General features: G+C 38.6%; 1 protein-coding gene across 4 annotated transcripts in view; it reads left to right on the forward strand.

Moving 5' to 3' along the window:
- The window catches only part of MME (membrane metalloendopeptidase), a 101,991-nt gene that overhangs the window by 65,949 nt on the left and 15,203 nt on the right, over positions 1-20,839 (forward strand). For all 4 annotated transcript variants that reach the window (XM_032852554.1, XM_032852557.1, XM_032852556.1 and 1 more), the window contains exon 17: positions 14,814-14,872. In XM_032852554.1, the coding sequence (XP_032708445.1) occupies positions 14,814-14,872 (59 nt within the window). The remainder of the gene's footprint in view (positions 1-14,813; positions 14,873-20,839) is intronic.

A 20,839-nucleotide genomic window follows, 5' to 3' on the forward strand; every position in this document is an offset into this window, starting at 1 on the left:
GTTAGTTGTGATCTCTCCTCTTTCATTCATGATTTTATTTATTTGGGTCCTTTCTCTTTTCTTTTTGATAAGTCTGGCCAGGGGCTTATCAATCTTATTAATTCTTTCAAAGAACCAGCTCCTAGTTTCGTTGATTTGTTCTATTGTTTTTTTGGTTTCTATTTCATTGATTTCTGCTCTGATCTTTATGATTTCTCTTCTCCTGCTGGGTTTAGGGTTTCTTTCTTGTTCCTTCTCCAGCTCCTTTAGGTGTAGGGTTAGGTTGTGTACCTGAGACCTTTCTTGTTTTTTGAGAAAGGCTTGTACCGCTATATATTTTCCTCTCAAGACTGCCTTTGTTGTGTCCCACAGATTTTGAACTGTTGTATTTTCATTATCATTTGTTTCCATGAATTTTTTCAATTCTTCTTTAATTTCCTGGTTGACCCATTCATTCTTTAGAAGGATGCTGTTTAGTCGCCATATATTTGGGTTCTTTCCAAATTTCCTCTTGCGATTGAGTTGTAGCTTCAGAGCATTGTGGTCTGAAAATATGCAGGGAATGATCCCAATTTTTTGATAACAGTTAAGACCTGATTTAGAACCAAGGATGTGATCTATTCTGGAGAATGTTCCATGTGCACTAGAGAAGAATGTGTATTCTGTTGCTTTGGGATGAAATGTTCTGAATAGATCTGTGATGTCCATCTGGTCCAGTGTGTCATTTAAGGCCTTTATTTCCTTGTTGATCTTTTGCTTGGATGATCTGTCCATTTCAGTGAGGGGAGTGTTAAAGTCCCCTACTATTATTGTATGATTGTCGATGTGTTTCTTTGATTTTGTTATTAATTGGTTTATATAGTTGGCTGCTCCCACGTTAGGGGCATAGATATTTACAATTGTTAGATCTTCTTGTTGGACAGATCCTTTGAGTATGATATAGTGTCCATCTTCATCTCTTATTATAGTCTTTGGTTTAAAATCTAAGTGATCTGATATAAGGATTGCCACTCCTGCTTTCTTCTGATGTCCATTAGCATGGTAAATTCTTTTCCACCCCCTCACTTTAAATCTGAAAGTGTCTTCGGGTTTAAAATGAGTTTCTTGTAGGCAACATATAGATGGGTTTTGTTTTTTTATCCATTCTGATACCCTGTGTCTTTTGATTGGGGCATTTAGCCCATTAACATTCAGGGTAACTATTGAGAGATATGAATTTAGTGCCATTGTATTGCCTGTAAGGTGACTGCTATTGTATATTGTTTCTGTTCCTTTCTGATCTACTACTTTTAGGGTCTCTCTTTGCTTAGAGGACCCCTTTCAATATTTCCTGTAGAGCTGGCTTGGTGTTTGCAAATTCTTTCAGTTTTTGTTTGTCCTGGAAGCTTTTAATCTCTCCTTCTATTTTCAATGATAGCCTAGCTGGATATAGTATTCTTGGCTGCATGTTTTTCTCGTTTAGTACTCTGAATATATCATGCCAGCTCTTTCTGGCCTGCCAGGTCTCTGTGGATAAGTCTGCTGCCAATCTAATATTTTTACCATTGTATGTTACAGACTTCTTCTCCCGGGCTGCTTTCAGGATTTTCTCTTTGTCACTAAGACTTGTAAATTTGACTATTAGGTGACGGGGTGTGAACCTATTCTTATTGATTTTGAGTGGGGTTCTCTGAACCTCCTGGATTTTGATGCTTGTTCCCTTTGCCATATTGGGGAAATTCTCTCCAATAATTCTCTCCAATATACCTTCTGCTCCCCTCTCTCTTTCTTCTTCTTCTGGAATCCCAATTATTCTAATGTTGTTTCGTCTTATGGTGTCACTTATCTCTCGAATTCTGCCCTCGTGGTCCAGTAGTTGTTTGTCCCTCTTTTGTTCAGCTTCCTTATTCTCTGTCATTTGGTCTTCTATATCGCTAATTCTTTCTTCTGCCTCATTTATCCTAGCAGTGAGAACCTCCATTTTTTATTGCACCTCATTAATAGCTTTTTTTATTTCAACTTGATTAGATTTTAGTTCTTTTATTTCTCCAGAAAGGGCTTTTATATCTCCCGAGAGGGTTTCTCTAATATATTCCATGCCTTTTTCGAGCCCAGCTAGAACCTTGAGAATAGTCATTCTGAACTCTAAATCTGACATATTACCAATGTCTGTATTGATTAGGTCCTTAGCCTTTGGTACTGCCTCTTGTTCTTTTTTTTGTGGTGAATTTTTCCGCCTTGTCATTTTGTCCAGATAAGAGTATATGAAGGAGTAAGTAAAATACTAAAAGGGTGGCAACAACCCCAGGAAAATATGCTTTGGCCAAATCAGAAGAGATCCCAAATCGTGAGGGGGGGGGGGGGGGGATAAAAAGAGGTTCAGAAAGAAAAAAAAAAAAAAGAAAAAAGAAAAAAGAAACAAATAAAAAAAGAAAACCAATAATGAAAAAAATATAAAAAGGAAAATATATATATATATATATATTAGATAAACTAGTTAAAAAACGTTAAAAAAGAAAAGGGTAAAAGTTTAAAAAAATTTAGCAGAAGAAGAGAAAAAAATTGAAAAAGAAAAAAAAATTAAATTAACTGCAAGGCTAAAGAATCATGGGGAGAAAGCCATGAGTTCCGTGCTTTGCTTTCTCCTCCTCTGGAATTCCGCTGCTTTCCTTGGTATTGAAACTGCACTCCTCGTAAGTGAACTTGGTCCTGGCTGGGTTTCTTGTTGATCTTCTGGGGGAGGGGCCTGTTGTAGTGATTCTCAAGTGTCTTTGCCCCAGGCGGAGTTGCACCGCCCTTACCAGGGGCCGGGCTGAGTAATCTGCTCGGGTTTGCTTTCGGGAGCTTTTGTTCCCTGAGCGCTTTCCGTAGAGTTCTGGAGGACGGGAATGAAGATGGCGGCCGCCCAGTCTCCGGCCCGGAGGAGCCGAGAGCCCGGGGCCCCACTCCTCAGTGCTCCCTCAGGGAACAGCGTCCAATTACCTCCGTCACCCTGCCTCTGGCCGCGCTCCGAGCTCACCGAGCCTGTGACCGGTTCAAGGTAAGCCCGAGCTGAGAGTCACTCCTCGGCTCTGTCTCTGTAGCCGGCTTCCCCGTTCTAATACCTGCGAGCTCTGCGACACTCAGACACCCTGATCCTTCTGTGACCCTGCGGGACCTGAGGCCACCCTGGCCCCGCGTGGGCTTCACCCCGGTTAAGCCTCTGGAGCGATGTCCCTCAGCGGAACAGACTTTTAAAAGTCCTGATTTTGTGTTCCGTTGTTCCGCCGCTTGCCGGGAGCCGGCCCCTCCCCCCCGGGGTCTATCTTCCCGTCCCTTTGGATTCACTTCTCCGCCAGTCCTACCTTTCAGAAAGTGGTTGATTTTCTGTTTCTAGAATTGCTGTTCTTCTTCTCTTCGATCTCCCGTTGGATTTGTAGGTGATTGCAATCTTTAGATAAGCTATCTAGCTGATCTCCCGCAACCTGAAGTAGTCTCAGCCTGCTACTTCTCCGCCATCTTGACTCCTCCCTGGATTTAAATTTTAAAAAGCTTGGTTCATGCGGTTTCTGAGTGCCTAGTATTTCCAAAATTATCTGAAACATTATGTTCTCTGGGTTTTTGGTGCCAGTTTGTAAAGAATTTCAAATATGTCATATTATCAGATAGTAATAGTGCTAAATTGAGAATATAATATCTACTGGCAAAGTTAATTAGATATGATCTCTAATGATTTACTTCCAGTAACATGATTACTGAGCCAGAAAGACAGAATAACAGCTAGACCAAACTTGAACAAATCATTCTAGTTCCCTACGGCAATATCTGCCTTGAGATGCTCATGTTCTACCCCTGTTGTAATAGATTAAAATTTTAGATTTCCATCTTGTATGTTCCCATTAAACTGACGGGCTTTATGCTTTTCCAGTGTGCTTTAGGACCATAAGCAAAACACATTTTATCAGTAAAAACACTTCTGCTTTTTTAAAATTAAGTTTTTAAATTTTAATTCCGGTAGAGTTAACATACGGTGTTCTAGTCATTTCAGGTTGTGTAGCGATTCAGCCATTCTGTACATTACTCGGTGCTCACTGTGATGGGGTAAAACATTTCTGCTTTTTAATTAGCATCCAAGGAAGGTTTGGTTTGGTTTGGTTTTTAGAGGGGGAGGGGAAATAAGGGAATTCAATAATTTAAAGGTTGACGTTTTAAAATAGGAGAATTTTGCAAAAGAATTATGGAACTTTTATATTAGTTTGCCGTCTTGAGGGGATGATGTTCCATTGGTCATAATTCTTGGTGGTCATGGCTGTCTACAGTCTGCATAGCCCCAGTGCCTCACCTAGGCCTAGTGCTTTCCCCTGCCCCCAGCGTCTCAGGAAGAGAGGCTCTTCTCTCTTGGAGGACGCATTGTGTGCCTCTCATGTTCCCAACACTATTCTAAGCCCTAGAGATAGAGTTGCAAGCAAGTAAGACTATATTAAACTAAAAAGTTTCTGCATAGCAAAGGAAATAATCAACAGAATGAAAAAACAACCTATGAAGTGGGGGAAAATATGGACAAATCATATCCCTACAAAGATGTTAATCTTGAAAGTACATAAGGAACTTCTAAAACTCAATAACAAAAGAACTAATAAGCCAATTTAACAGTGGGCTAAGGGCTTGAATAGACATTTCTCCGAAGAAGACACACAAATAGCCAACAGAAAAATGAAAAGATGCTCAACATCTCTGAGTAGGGATGGATCGGGGAAATGCGGATCAAAACCACAGTGAGCTAACACATCACTGCTGTCAGGATGATTATGATAAAACAGACAAAAAAGACAACAAGGATTGGTAAAGGGTGTGGAGAAATTGGAGCCCTTGCACACCATTGGTAGGCATGCAAAATGGTGTAGCTGCTATGGAAAACCGTATGGAGGTTCCTCAGAAAATTAGAAATAGAACTACTGTATGACCCAGCAAGCCCACTTCTAAATGTATATCCAAAAGACTTGAAATCAGGATCTCTAAGGGATATTTGCCTTCCCGTTTTCATTGCAGCACCATTCACAACAGCTTAGGCATGGAAACAACCTGTTTCTATTGACAGATAAATGAATAAAGAAAAGATGGTATATGCGAACAATGGAACACCAGTGAGAGAAGGAGATTCTGCGATATACCACATGGATGAGTGAATAAGCCAGACAGAGAAAAACAAATACTACATGATTCCACTTACATGAGGTTTCTAAAATAGGAAAATTCATAAAATCAAAGAATGGAACTGTGATTACCAGAGACTAGAGAAGAGGGCGGTTTCCAATCAGCAGGTATAAAGTTTAGGTTAAACACGATCAATAACCTCTAGAGATCTTCTGTACAGTGTTGTATCTACAGTTTACAGTAATGTATTGTCGACTTCAATGAGGTAAAATGTGTTAAAAAGATAAATCTTCTGGTAAGTGTTCTTACTACAATTAAAAAAAAAGAACATCACTGCTTTCATGGAGTTACTGTCTAATGAGCTAGACAGACAATAATGTCAAATTATAGCATTGCTAAGGGTTATATGGGAAGGACGAAGTTTCAGTTCTTTCCTGAAAGATCCCAAGATTATTCTAAATTAGGAAAATCATCACCAAAAGAAAATTCTGACAGAAATGATCCACCCACCCATGTATTTCTCAATTTGGGAATTTCTCTGAATTTGGCATATCACATAAGTGGAGGTAGCACGCATCTGTACATATACACATATACAGTTATTGAAGACTAAAAAGACTGTGCCTTGTTGCCAAACTTAGAACCACATGCAATTGGTTGACTTCCTGGAAGAAAACCAGGTTAGTGATTTCTATGGCCTTGGGTTGAAAGAGGAGTGAAGAATTCTCCCAGTGTCATGTCAGAACAGGAGTCCTGGCTCTCACCTCTCAGATAATCAGATGAGTACTAAAGTTAACAACTCTTATGCAGCAACAGTAAATAGTTTAATGGGGTTCTTTGGTCCTACTGTGTTTTTACCTTTGGGTAAAAAATATTGCCCTTTATGGAACAGTGGAAAGAGCTTGTACTTTACAGTCAGGTGAGGGAAGGGGGGCTGTGGGTTAAGATTCTTGCTCTGCCACTTACTGTGTAAATTTAGACAACCTTCATATTATCTCTGAGCATCAATGATTCCTTTATAAACTGAGGAAAATAACATCTATTTTTGCCTTATGGGGTTGTTGTATTATATATTATATAATGTGCCTGGCATATAAGTTAGATGCTCATTAAAAAGTAACTGTTGTTATAGTGTGGTCATGATGGTCTTCTAGAATGACTTCATGTGGTGTGGAGGTTGCATCCTGCAGTGTGTTAGGGTAAGGGGGAAACCTAAACGTGAAGCACTTTTAAAAGGAGCACTTTCAAAGGGGCGGTCCAAGATGGTGGCATAGGAAGATCCTGCTGAACTCCCCTCTTTCCATAGACACACTGAATCTACAGCTGCATGTGGAAGACCTGGAAACTAGCTGGACAGCTTCTTCATGACAAACAGTAAAAGGCCCAAACTGAGATGGATGGAAGAGGGAGATACGTGATCTTGCCAAAAACCCATCCTGGGTACAGTGACCCCCAATCAGGAGGGATCTCATAAATCCAGAGCTTCTTCCTGAGGCATGAGGGGTTTGTTCCCCACATCAGGCAGCTCAGCCTGTGGGACCTGCAGTGGAAAGATATTGGCTGTGAAAACTAATGGGATTCAAATCCAAGAAGTGCAAAGGGCTGGAGGGAATGGAGATAGCACCCTTAAAGGGCTCACCTGCAGACTCAGTTCTCTCCAGGGATCAGCACTATAGTAGAAGATTGAAAAGGGCCTAGACTCTATGTGAAGGAAATTCATTTGCTAATCTTACCACATCTATCAGAGGGCATGGGCCTGTTGGGACTCTGTGGGGACAGAGGCGTGGGTTGGTGCCAGTTTTGCTCTCTCTCTACCTTGATAGCATACACTAGTGGCCTCAGCTATGCCTTGTTAGCCTACCTCAGAGTGCCATTCTACTACTTTGCCGAAGCCAGACACAGTATACACAGAGGTGTTCCTTAATTAGCTGGCTCTGGTGGCCAAGGGGCTTGTGTTCCTGGATTCCACAGGACTGTAACAGTTTGAGAGATGGTTTTTGGTAGGCAACCACCCCAGGGCACTACATAGACCAAAGATTGAAACACACCTCTAGTATTCCTATGGAAAAAGACACATTTTCTTATCCTGGAGCTTTAGTATAAGGGGCAGACTTCAAGTTTGCCACAAATCTAGAGGCTGTGGAGGTGCTCACAGAGAATGTAGGCTGGGGGTCCCCATCTTTTTGCTCTCCCTCGGCCTCTACTACATCTCCCTAGTACTTCCCCAAAAGAAGCTTACACACTTTTTTGGAGTCCCAGTTTTTATAATTGTATCTCAAAGACACCTGCAGATCACTTGGTCTGGAGGCCAGCAGGATTTATGATTATTTGTCCCTCAAAACTGTATATACTTGCACACTTTAGAAATTGCTGCCTGAGGGTCTTCCCATCAACCTGAAACTGGGTACTAAATAAGATTCCTCCCTTTGGAGCACTGACAAGTCTTGGCACACCATCAACAACTGGGATCTATGAAGAATAAATCAAGTTGCTTTGATAATTACAAAGGTTGGAAGACAACAAAGACCTAGGGCAAAGTTGAAAGATAAGGTTCCTCTCCTACACAAGACCACTCCTTCAACAGTTTTTTGCCTAATACATAGAAACAAACAGCGTCGAACAAAATGAGAAATTAGAGAAATTTGTTCCAAGTGAAAGAACAAGTTAAAACCTCAGGAAAAAAATCTCAGTTGAAATGGAGTTAAGTAACTTATCCGATAAAGAGTTAAAAGTAGTGGTCATAAAGACATTCACCAAACTCAGGAGAGAAATGGAGGTGAAAGGCCTGTATACTGAAAAGACATGGTTGTCAGAAATTGAAGATGACACAAATAAGTGGAAAGATATTCCATGCTCCTGGATTGGAAGAATTAATGGTGTTAAAATGTCCGTATTACCAAAGCAATCGACAGGTTCAGTGCAATCCTTATCAAAAAGCCTAGGCAGTAGGCTCCTTGACATTGGTCTTGGGAATGATTTTCTTGGCTCTGACTCCAAAAGCAAAGACAATATCAAACTAAAACCTTCTGCAAAGGAAACCATTAAAACAACAAAAAGTCACCTATGGGAGAATATATTTGCAAATCATATATCTAATAAGAGGTTAATATCCAAAATACATACACAATTATTTATATGTGTGTGTGTATGTGTATGTATATACACACAATCCAATAAAAAAATAGGCAGGGCATCTGAATAAACATTTTCCCAAACAAGACCTACAAGATGGCTAACAGGCACATGAAATGACACTCAATGTTACTAACCAGGGAAATGCAAATCAATCCTAATTAGATATTACCTCACACCTGTTAGAATGATGATTAAAACAATAAGTTGTTGATGTTGAAATGACGGAAATGAAATGAAAAAACAGCAAGTGCTGGCAAGGGAACTCTCATGCACTAGTAGTGGAATTAATAGAAGTGTAAATTGGTATAGCAACTATGCAAGACAGTATGGAGCTTCCTAAAAATATAAATGGAACTCTACCATATGACACAGAAATTCCAATTTTGGTATTTATTCAAAGAAAATAATAACACTAGTGTAGACAGATATATGCACCCATGTATGTATGGCAGCTTTATTTAGAAGAGCTAAGATGTGGAAGCAACCTAAGTGTTCATTGATGGGTGAGTGGATACAGAAGATGTGGTATGGGGCACCTGGGTGGCTCAGTGGGTTAAGCCTCTGCCTTCAGCTCAGGTCATGATCTCAGGGTCCTAGGATCGAGTCCCACATCTGGCTTTCTGCTCCGCAGGGAGCCTGCTTCCTCCTCTCTCTCTCTCTCTCTGCTTGCCTCTCTGTCCACTTATGATCTCTCTCTGTCAAATAAATAAAATCTTAAAAAAAAAAAGATGTGGTACATATAGGTGTATGAATGTGTATATTTATACATATACATCATCTACACACATGCACACACACAGTGGAAAAATACTCAGCCATAAAAACGAGCGAAATCTTGCCATTTCTGGCAACATGGTTGGAATTTGATGGTATTACGCTAAGGGAAATGAGGTAGAGAGAAGCAAATACTGTTTGATTTCTCTAATACGCAACATCTAAAAAACAAATGCACAAACAAAGCTCATGGATACATAGAACAGAATGGAGCTTGCCAGCACAGAGGATGGCTGGAGATGGGTAATAGACGGAAAGGGATCAAGAGGTACAAATGTCTAGTTATAAGATAATTAGTCACAGGGAAAATGTACGGCATGCTGATTATAGTCAATAGTGTGTGGCGCATATTTGAAAGTTGCCAAGAGCGTAAAAATCACCACAAGAAAAAGGGGAAAAAAAGTTCATAACTTTGTATGGTGACTGGCAACTGGATTTATTGTAATGGTCATTTTGCAGTGTATACAAATATCAAAGCATTCTATTATATACCTGAAACTAATATAATGTTATATATTAATTTTTCCTCAATTAAAAAAAAATAAGGTTTCTGATCCATGAAAGCAGTATATCTTTTCCACGTTTTAAAGTCTTAATTTCTTTCCATGGTGTTTTGTAGTTTCCAGCATCCACTTCTTGCACGTCTTTTGTAAAATTTAATGCCAAAGTGTTTTAGTCTTCTTAGTAGTACTGTAGATGGGATTGTTTTCTTAATTCCTTTTTGGATTGTTCATTGCTAGTGTACATAAATAAAAGTGAGTTGTGCATATTGAAGATAAGTAAATGAAAAGTACTTACATTTTTAAAGACTTTGGCAATGGCGTTCATCATGGTCCTGAAATTTTATATACTGCACAGATCAACAGCTCAGAAGTAGGGGGTTGTAATGGAAGATGAGAAGCTCCCCTTTCCCTTTAGTTTACATACTCCTTTCCGAGTAGAATCACTTCACGTGTAAGTGTATTAGGAAAAGGTCAGAAAAGCATGTTGTGCCTTAGTTTCTATACCTGAAAACTGAAAGTGTCATCTGTCTTTTGTGACTGCTTTGAAAGATGAATGATGGTATTCGGGACGCTCCGAAGGCTTGGTCAGAGAAAATGAATAAATGTAAAGTGTTACAGTGGTTACTGCGGCTTCAAAATGAGAATTCTCCTTTCCAGGAGTACTTGAGGAAAATAGAGAAAACCATTGTTTTGTACTGCTGATTTTGAAGGAGTTGCTCTGGGACCACTAGATGCTGGGAAACCGAACACTTTCAGGGAAAGGGGCATTAACCGTTTTGTTGTTTTAAGTCTGAAAGTTACACATGAGCGGGTGAAAGAGGAGTTTCACTCCAGGTGCTTTTGCAATCCGGTGGGTTTATTACATTCAAAAGGCTGGCAGATCAGACTGTCCACGTCTGCCTTTCCTCCTTGCTATAAAAATGATGTCTTTATGCTTTCCTTTCCTCACCGCCTGGCTTCTTCAGGGTAATAAGAGTTAGAAGAGAAACACCTGGTCCCCCTCTCAAGGATATTTCGGTCGTGTTTCCTATCCACACTTTTCGGCTTTGAGAGCCATGCTGCTGCTTTGTTCTGTGGAATGCCCCCAAACAAGCATCAGGTCACCTGACAAAATTACAGCTCCAAAATTAAAAATTAAGGTTTCCTCTTTCTTGCTTTCCTGCTCTGTACTGAATACCACACACACCCAAACCCCTATACACAGAGATTTGGAAGAAAAATCAAAGAACAGGGTACTATATCGTCTTTCCGGTCCAGTTCCTGTTCCGGGAGGCTGCTAGTGTCTGGCTCTGGTCTGGACTTTGAAAGGTATTTTCAGGTGACCTGCAGTGTCCGGTATTTTCAGGCAAGAATCACCACCATTTTGTTTTCTCTTCTGTTGAGCATTTTCTCTCTTCTGTGTTGCTATTCCCCAATCAAATTTCTGTGTCCCTTAAATGAGCTTCTCCTGAAACTTTGAGGCTGATCCAAATCAGAGTAACTTGCAGTTTTTGTTACATCACCATTTAACTTGAAAAGTATTTTCTTTGCTCTGGTTTAGCTTTCACTTTAACATAGTGAGATATTTCACAACTGGCCTGATGTATTAGACATTGAACCTCTAGCTGTCATCATCATTTTATTTAAGATGTAGTGATCCAGGGGCACCTGGATGGATCAGTCCATTAAGCATCTGACTCTTGGTTTTGGCTCAGGTCATGAACTCAGGGTCCTGAGATTGAGCCCTGTGTCCTGGCTCCCCACTCAGCAGGGAGTCTGCTTAAGGATTCTCTCTCTCCCTCCCCTCGCTCACATGCATGCTCAGTCTCTCTCTCTCAAATAAATAAATAAATCTTAAAAAAAAAAAAAAAAAGATGTAATGGTCTGAACACAGTATTCAGGCTCCTATCATTCCCAGGAACAGTATGCCCTGTGCTTTTGAATCTGGGTAATCACTCGGGGGTGGTCTGACGGTGCATTGTGAAAGTTCTCAAAGAAGAAACGGCAAACACTACACACTAGCGCTCCATGAAACTAACCGTCATAATTCTAATTTTATTTGAGAGCTCTGTGATCATAAATAGCTACGTATTTTCTTAAAATATAATTCACCATGGACATTTTAATATGTAAAACACTCCCTCCTGCAAAGTTATAAACATGAATCAAAATGCAATCTTAAACCCCTCACAGTAATGTAACAGAAGAGCAGAAAAGCACTAAAACAAAGGTATGACATTTATTTTTACAAAAGGAATAAACATGAGAAGAGTATATAAACATCATCATGCCCTGCTTTTGAGTTCTGCCGCTGCCTGAAACAATAGTTTCATATATCTAACTCCTTCCCTCTGTAGTCTACTTAGTTTGAGAAAACATTTTGGATTGGCACGTTTTGTCTTTCGTTTTTAGCATGTGCATGAGTTCAGAACAAAACAGTTGGCATATTACTTGTGATTACCACAAAAGTCCATGTGGAGTATATTGTTACTAAATCAGTTCATAATTGGGAAACTGAGTCTTAAAACAACTGAGACCTGGAAACACATTAAATCAATTTTATAACAATTAAAGTTAATAATTTTAAGCTATTTACGCATCAGATCTACTGCCATATTTGCTATCAGAATTTTTGAGGACAATCAGAAATACCTTTCTAAGGAGTCCCAGTAAGGAATGCTCTTTGTCCTCAGGGGTAGCCTGAGCCCATTGTCCATTTTGTCCCCCTGCCAGACAATTTAGAACCATACTTGAACCTGAGTTGTGATACCTGTGTGGATATAGGTAAACATAGTTCTGAAAAATCAATTTTCCTTAGCATGATTTTACTTATATAAGTATTTCCTTTTGTAATACTCTTTGGTCACACAAACAAAATCTACTTGTTCTGTTTAGTTATGGATCTCTTGATTTTAGTCTTAACACCCCCGGGTTTGCATGTTTTTATTGTGAGTCGTCCCAAATCATGTGGAAATTGAGTGGAGTTGAATTAAAATAAATACAATTATATTCTTGTAATCCTCAACCTGCAAGGAATTAAAATAGTGATGACTCAGCTGTGATGAAATTGGGACAAATGATACATCAGTCACACCATCCTTTTTGAAAACGTTTTTCTCTATTTAGAATGACAGTTACATCGAACTAAAGATACGGCATTGATCGACCATCTACCCTCTGTCGTCAAACTTACTTTCTTTCAGAAGAAAAATTTACAGAAATGCTACCTGGATATTTTTTAATTCCCCAATTTTTAAAAAAAGATTTTATTTATTTATGTGACAGACAGAGATCACAAGTCGGCAGAGAGGCAAGCAGAGGGGGGCGGGGGGAAGCAGGTTCCCTGCTGAGCAGAGAGCCCAATGCAAGACTTGATCCCAGGACCCTGGGATCTTGACCTGAGCCAAAGGCAGAGGCTTTAACCCACTGAGCCACCCAGGCACCCCATTAATTCCCCAATTTTTTTATATGAACATCTTCATCATGTTATTGGAGATAAAGCCCATACTTAATTAGAATTTACCAGACAGTTGTTATATATGGCTCTCTCTTGGTTCTTTTTAAGAAATCAAAATAGGACTCAAATCTGACATCCTACAATAGTTACAGAAATTGTAGCTGAAGTGCTGACTTGGGCGGCTGACTTTGTCTCGCTTACCTTGCAAAGCAGGGTCTGGAAACTGTTCTAATTTAATCTCATCGTACTGATTACTGTAAACTCCTTCCATAAGTAGGATAATAATTGCCCATTAATTGTTGTCCTGAAAGTTATGTAAGTACAGTGAAGCCATTAGCTAATAATATAGGATTGTTTTAAGTGTATGCAGGTGTGCTGACATTTAAGAGGTTATCTGAAGTCACGTATTGTCCATTTTTCAATGACTGTATAGAGATATATGTAATGTTCTATTACGATGGGGGTATTACTCCTGTTGCAAAAAAAAAGGGCTTAACAATGATTTCATTTTTTATTTTATTGAAGTACAGCTGACATACAATATTACTTTAGTTTCAGGTGTACAACATAGTGATTTCGCAACTCCGTCTATGCACATCACAAGTGTGGTCATTATACAACCCTATTATAATAGCACTGACTAGATTCCCTATGCTCTACCTTTCATTCCGGTGACTTACTCATTCTGTAACTGGAAGTCTATACCTCTCACTCTCCTTCACCCATTTTGCTCATGCCCCCACGCCCCTCCTCTCTGACAATCACCAGTTTGTTCTCTGTATTTATGAGTCTGTTTTGCTTTTTGATTGTTCATTTGTTTTGCTTTTTAGATTCCACGTGGAAGTGAAATCATGTGTTATTTGCCTTTCTCTGCCCGACATCTTTCCCTTAGCATAATACTCTCTAGGTTCATCCATATTGCCACAAACAGCACGATCTAACTCTTTTTTAAGGCTGAGTAATATTCCAACAATGATTCTTGTTATACAGTCATCATAACATCTGAGCAGAAAGACATGGGAACATTGGCACCTACACAGACAGACAGGCAGACAAACCTACTTCAGAACCACCTGGATTTCGTTTTGCAGTCATCATACAAATGCATGCCTTTGCTTAATAAGCTGGAACGCTGCATTAAAAGAAAATAATTTAAGATGGTAGTAGTCAGAGGCAGATTACCTGCAACTAAATACCTTATTTAGACACTATCTCAGTGTCTAAATAAACTAGGAAATTTAAAAAAAAATTAAACTTGAATCTGAAGTTTTAACAACTTGTAGTTCAATATCCTGTCAAATACTCCAGAATGGTTGGTATAGTTACCTAGTATTAGAAACATAAAGGTAGGGATGCCTAGGTGGCTCAGTTGGTTGGACGACTGCCTTTGCCTCAGGTCATGATCCTGGAGTCCCGGGATCGAGTCCCACATCGGGCTCCCAGCTCCATGGGGAGTCTGCTTCTCCCTCTGACCTTCTCCTCGCTCATGCTCTCTCTCACTGTCTCTCTCTCAAATAAATAAATAAAATCTTAAAAAAAAAAACCAGAAAGGTAAACATATTTCAATATGATGTCAGTCCATTTGCAATTTCCAAAAAGGTGCATCTGAATGGGTTTTGTACTATGAGATGCCTCCAGAAAAATTCATACAAGTGAGGTAACGGACTGCAGACGTGGATACATTCTGATTTTTCAAGAAGTAGAAATACTTTCGAACAAGATGGCTCACCTAGTAAGCTAATTTTAGTTTGTTAATCATATTTCAAACAAAGTTAAGATTGGTCTTGGAATAGTAATAATGCTTTTGTGGTGGCACGCTGATTGAATCGGATACTAATAGTATAATTTGTAACGAGTTCTTATGTTTTCCATAGGTGGATAAGCGGAGCAGCTGTAGTGAATGCATTTTATTCTTCAGGCAGAAATCAGATAGGTAAGGCCTATTCCTAAATAATACTTTAATAATTCTCTGTTGTTACCAAGTTGTAGTACGTTGATTGCATGACCAGTTTTTGGTGCTCCCCATAAAAGCACAGCTGAGGCTGAGTGATTGCTTTATTGAATGTACTCCTTGAAAGTAAATGCATCCATGTACCTCTTTCCACTATAATAGCAAATTTTAAGTCAGTACAAATTACATAAGTGGTTTTGTTTCTTTTGTAATGTTCTCATTTGTGGCTAAGTGGTTTATCTGATGTCTAAGTGCTTTTATTTTATTTCTAAAAACTTTTTAAACATCTCTTATAGCTCCATAAAGTTATATTGACTGTAGGACTCTCTAAGCATCAGAATCTTAAAGGAGTTTAAGGTTCCAAGAACCAGTTTTGCAGAGATCCGGTTCTCCTGGCAATTTTGTACGCTGGCTCTGGTGGGGATGATCCTGATCTGTATCACCTGTTTCTCTAGACAACTCCAAATTTCTCAGAAATTTGAAAAGTTGGTTATATTAGGTTAAACCATGTAAAATTACATTTACTTGATTACTTTTAATCAAAAAAGAAAAAAATGTTCAGTAAGAGTAGTATTGTAGGAATCTGTGTAGAAACTAATAAATGAGTGAATGATATAATATAACTAAATGGCTTACAATAACAAAGGTATGTTGTCTCTTCCTAGGAAGACCTTGAGATTTTTAAATTCTTTCTTAAGTATTACATAGATGGACCCATTTTTCCCCCCAAGGATTTTAAATACATAGTAAGGCACCAAACAGATTCAGTACTACCAAAGTTGTACTAAACAGAAGTTGGTTAGTCAATTTCTCCAGTTACACAAAGTCCAGCCCTTCATTTCTAAGTGTGGTCAAGAATCAAAAGGGAAGATAATTTCAGCATTATTCTAAAATAAACATCTCAGAGTTTATTTTAGAGTCTGCCCTGAGCCTTGTTTTTCTTCAGCTCTGTTACTAATTAGATTAGAAATGATGAAAAATCCTGAAAGATTTTTTTATCATTGGCTAAAAACAAATTTTATGAAATTATAACCCTTATTTTATTTTAAAGATTGATTATAGCTTTCCCCATTGCTTTTAAACCTAGGAAGAGTTAAAGTAAGAAACTATCTACATTTTCTTCTAGTATTTTTATAGTCTTTATTTTTGGAGTAACTCTTCAATCCATCTGGAATTTATTTTGGTAGACAACATGAAAATGAATAATCCGAAAGTTTCTTTATATAATGTATAAATACTAAAGAAGGCATGTGCACCTCTTAAAATCAATTAGCTCGAAGTCTAGGTTAATACATTTCCTAGTTAGTACAATGATAACCTAAACTCCAACCAGAGCCTGTTTAATGATCAACTCAGAACCATGCAGTCTATCCTTTGTGAGGTATTCCTAGAAACCATTCAGACCCTTTCTTAGAAGTGCCTTTCTCTCTGAAGACGCTTCACTTTGTTTTTTGTTTTGTTTTTTGAGAAAGAGAGAGCAGGCACGCATGTTCATGCACGTGTATGGGGGTGGTGAGGGGGACGGTAACAGAGAGAATCTTAAGCAGAATGACCTTTTAGTGAAATTCCAAGGCAAAGTGAGATGGCCTGGCCTTTGTCTGTATTAGGATAGACTAAGGGATATAGCTTCATTTTAATCCAGTTCAGGAAGGACCCTGGATCCTCTCAGACCTGATGATGATTCGTTCCAACAAGAAGGCCCATACAGACCCTCTGTAGGACCACCCTGGCATGTTAATCCCTTCAGCCCCTCTCTAGAGCAGATCCACACACTTCAGGTCAAGACAGTACCTTGTTTGGCTCTGAATGATCCCATATCCCTGGAGCCAGCTTAAAATTGGTTCGCCTTAGAGATTCCCTGATCAGAGAAGACAGGGAATGTTCTCAATTTGAACTGAACACCCTCAAACCAAAGAAGCACACAGCAAAAGCAAAAAGAAGGTAAAAGTGGCCTAACATTTCACACAATAGATAGTTTTCCTCTGAATAATCAAGAATTGGCTACAATAAGCATTCTTAATAAGAAAGACCTTTTAAAGACTCTCAAGATAAATCATCAGATAGAAATTTGAAATCTGAAAAACTGTTAATGTCTTTTCATATGCTTGTGTGCTAATAACAGCAGTTCAGAAGAAGGGAAAGTGTCATGCAAGAGGAGAAATCTTTGACATGTGTACGTTTTCTCTTTGACAATTCATTTAAATCTTCAAAGTGGGGATTGTCTTAACTAAAAGATAATTAAAGATCCCGACTTCCATCTTTCTTCTTGATAGAAGTGAGTTTGTAGCTGTGTGTGTGTGTGTGTGTGTGTGTGTGCTTGCCTGTCTGTTTACATACATAGATACACATCTTTTAATCTTAATACTGTGTATTACAGAATTAGAACTGGTATAGACTAGCATATGTCTCAGGGCACCTGGGTGGGTCAGCTGGTTAAGCATCTGCGCTTGGCGCAGGTCACGATCCTGGAGTCAGGGGATCGAGCCCCACATCAGGCTTCCTGCTCTGGTGGGGAGTCTGCTTCTCCCTCTCCCCAGCTTGTGCTCTTTCTTTCCCTCTCTGTCTCAAATAAATAAACAAAATCTTTTTAAAAAAATAGCATATGTCTCATAAATGACCCTTTCATCTGCACACAAATACTTTAAATTAGATCACATACAATTTCTCATGGGCTTGGCCTTTCTATGCTATGGTAAAAAAAAAAAAAAGAACTTGTTTTATTGCCATATACGGATTTATTCATATTAATAATTTCTTCTTTTTAATTTAGTTCCAATCACTTTTTGTTATAACTCACACAAGTAGACTATTTTCTAAGCTTTATGCACCCCTGCCGCTTCATGTCAATTAAAAAAATCAGAGGCACCTGCGTGGCTCAGTCTGTTGAGTGGCTGCCTTTGGCTCAGGTCATGATACCAGGGTCCTGGGATCGAGCCCCGCATGGGGCTCCCTGTTCGGCGGGGAGTCAGCTTCCCCTTCCTTCTTTGTCTTCCCTGGCTCATGTGCACGCTCGCTCTCTCTCTCTCTCTCTCTCAAATAAATAAATAAAATCTTTAGAAAAAAATTTTGTCTTAAAAACAAAAAACAAACAGATGGAAAAGCATACTGAAAGTGATGAATTCACTGTCTCTCATTCCCCACACATTTGCCCCATCGACTCCAGAAACCTTCTGTGGATCATTTAGTGTATGCAGCCTGTTGGTCTTTGACTACCTTGAAATAACAACTTTTTCTAAAGATACCTTCCTCGTTCTTAGGAGTCTTATTTTCAGACTTTAAAATCAAGAGTAAATGTTTCAAAACATATTGCTTATTCCATTTAACGTAAAAATTAATATTTAACTTTCTCCACCCAATATTGATCTTACCTAATGTCTTCAACCTTTATATCAAAGATTCTGAAATTGAATTGCTTGCAGCCTTAACAAACTAAACCAGGGAAGCGAGGGCACGGGAGGGAGGGAGGAACAGAAATTTTTGTGGCATGGACTAATGACTTATTCAATTAACTAACTTGTTGACAATCGTGAACATAAAAAATGTACAACTAAGCAGCTGGTTGTTATCAACAGTTGTGAAGTCTACTAGTAACAGCAGTAGGCTATGGGGAAGTCCTCATCACTGAGATTTAGCTGACAGTGTAAAAGGGGAAATCATAATTTGCAAAGCTGAACTTGAAGACTAGTAATTAATATGAGCCATAAAAATCTTATCACTTGCCTGAAGAATGACATATCAGGATATAATTTAAGCAGCAGGATCTTTACAGTTAATGTTTAGTCTTGATAGCACGTTTCATAAGTACATTTTATATAAAGGGTAGATTTTAATCAAAGTACATAGTGTGGGAGATTGTATTCACTTTAAGTTAATAAAGTACTGCACATAATTTTAATACTTTAAGCTAAAAATAATTTCTTGGCACTGTTGATAACTCAAGCAGCTACATGTGAGGTATAACTTTCATCAAAATTCTCCAAGGACAGCAGTATTTATTTTCTAACTATTTTGTCATTTTGGATGTTGTGGCAACTTTCCAGATTCTTTTTTTAAGTTTCTGGAGAGCACTTAAATTGTCCAGCATGTTTTTAAAATCTCTTCTATAAACATCTAATATTTATCTTTGAAATCCATTCGAGGTGCTGCCATATTCTCCCCACTGGAAAGACAAAGAAACAATATTTGCTACTACTTGAACTAGATCTTAGATTTCTTAAGGTCAGGGACTTCTCTTGTGTTCTTGGAATCCCAAATAGTGATCGCTTAGGGCTTTACATGGATGGGTGTTGATACTGAAGATTTTTTTTTTTTTTTTTTGCTAAGAACATAATTCAGTAGATACTAGGATTTTGAAACATGAAAGATGAAACTGCTAAGTATGAGCATTATGAGAAGAGGAGGGGGCATGAGGGAGAAGAAGTAGGAGAAGACCATGGAGTCAAAGGCCAGAAAGAAGATGCTGTATTTAATTAGAAAGCACCAAACTGATCCTTTGGAAGGCTTTTTTTTTTTTAAAAAAAAAACAGGGGAGTGGTAATGACCAGAGTTACACTTTAATCTGGATGCAGGATGGATTAGATTTAAGATAGGTTATAGTTGGGTGAGACAGGAAGTGGAAAGATCATGTAGGAAATAAAGTAATTCTTTTTTTTTTTTAAGATTTTATTTATTTATTTATTTGACAGAGAAATCACAAGTAGGCAGAGAAGCAGGCAGAGAGAGAGGGGAAAGCAGGCTCCCTGCTGACCAGAGAGCCCAATGTGGGGCTCGATCCCAGGACCCTGAGATCATGACCTGAACCAAAGGCAGAGACCCAACCCTCTGAGCTACCCAGGCGCCCCTCAAGTAATTCTTAAGACAAGGAATGATAAGAACATTTGCAGGATGATGGCAATAAGGCTGATAGGAGGAAATAAACAGAAGAGATGCTCCTGAAAGGAAGATGCATGACCTGGTCTTTTCCTAAGTAGACTATGTTAAGACTTGGTAAAAATAGATAAATAAATAAATAAACAAATATTTAAAAAATTTAAAAAAAAAAGTGTCTAAGATAAGTAGAAAATGTCGTGCCAGGTGGTTGAGACCCTTCAAATGCCACTAGCAGACATAAAGTCAAGAGAGTGATGGCTTAGAAGAGAACGAGTTTGATGTTTGGCACATGAAATTTAAAGTTTGTGAGACATCTAAGTGTAGAAGGCTAGCCAAGTTAAGGCAGATGTCAAGGTGGACATGAAAAAAAAAGTGTGATTTATTTATTTAGTCGTTTCTGGGACACCACGGTAAATTCATTGGCTCACTCATTTATCACTGATAATTCACCTATTCAACATATTTCCTAAGCGCCTGTTTTGTTCCAGGCACCGTTCTAGTTTTAGGTGCTGGAGATAATGAGTGAAAAACAAACAAACAAAAAAACAAATGGATTCAGCAAGTAAAGAAGTGTACTTACAGGTGCACAAGTGTCTCTTCTCAAAGGACTGGTATTTGAGGTGCTGGAGCAGGTGAGGATGATAAGAAAAAGAAAGACAATAGCGGAGAAGAAGAAAATAAATAGTCATAGATGCCTTGTGGGAAATAACATAGGGCAATGTGGTTGGGAGAGGCCTTCGATCGAGTAGTTCTGTTTATTTAACAAGCTATTATAGATGGATAAAATGTTAGATATGACATTAAAAGTAATACTTGTGTTATTTTTTTTTAAAAAGCAGTATTTGTGTTATTAAATAACTGTTCCTTCCAAATATGTGCAGTGGGGAAAAGTTCTTCTGAATGAAGATGGTAATTTCCCCTAGCTCTAAACTCCTTAGAGCAAACAACAATCTTAGCAGAGTTCATATCGTGATTATACGGTATCACTTATACAAGTGAATCATGATTACAAATCATAGATCATGGTGCTGCTTTGGGATGAACTCTTTGTTGTCATCAATCATAAAAGACCTACTCTTG

This window comes from Lontra canadensis, unplaced genomic scaffold (genome assembly GCF_010015895.1).
Source record: "Lontra canadensis isolate GAN:19392208 unplaced genomic scaffold, GSC_riverotter_1.0 scaffold6, whole genome shotgun sequence".
Classification (NCBI taxonomy): Eukaryota; Metazoa; Chordata; class Mammalia; order Carnivora; family Mustelidae; genus Lontra; species Lontra canadensis.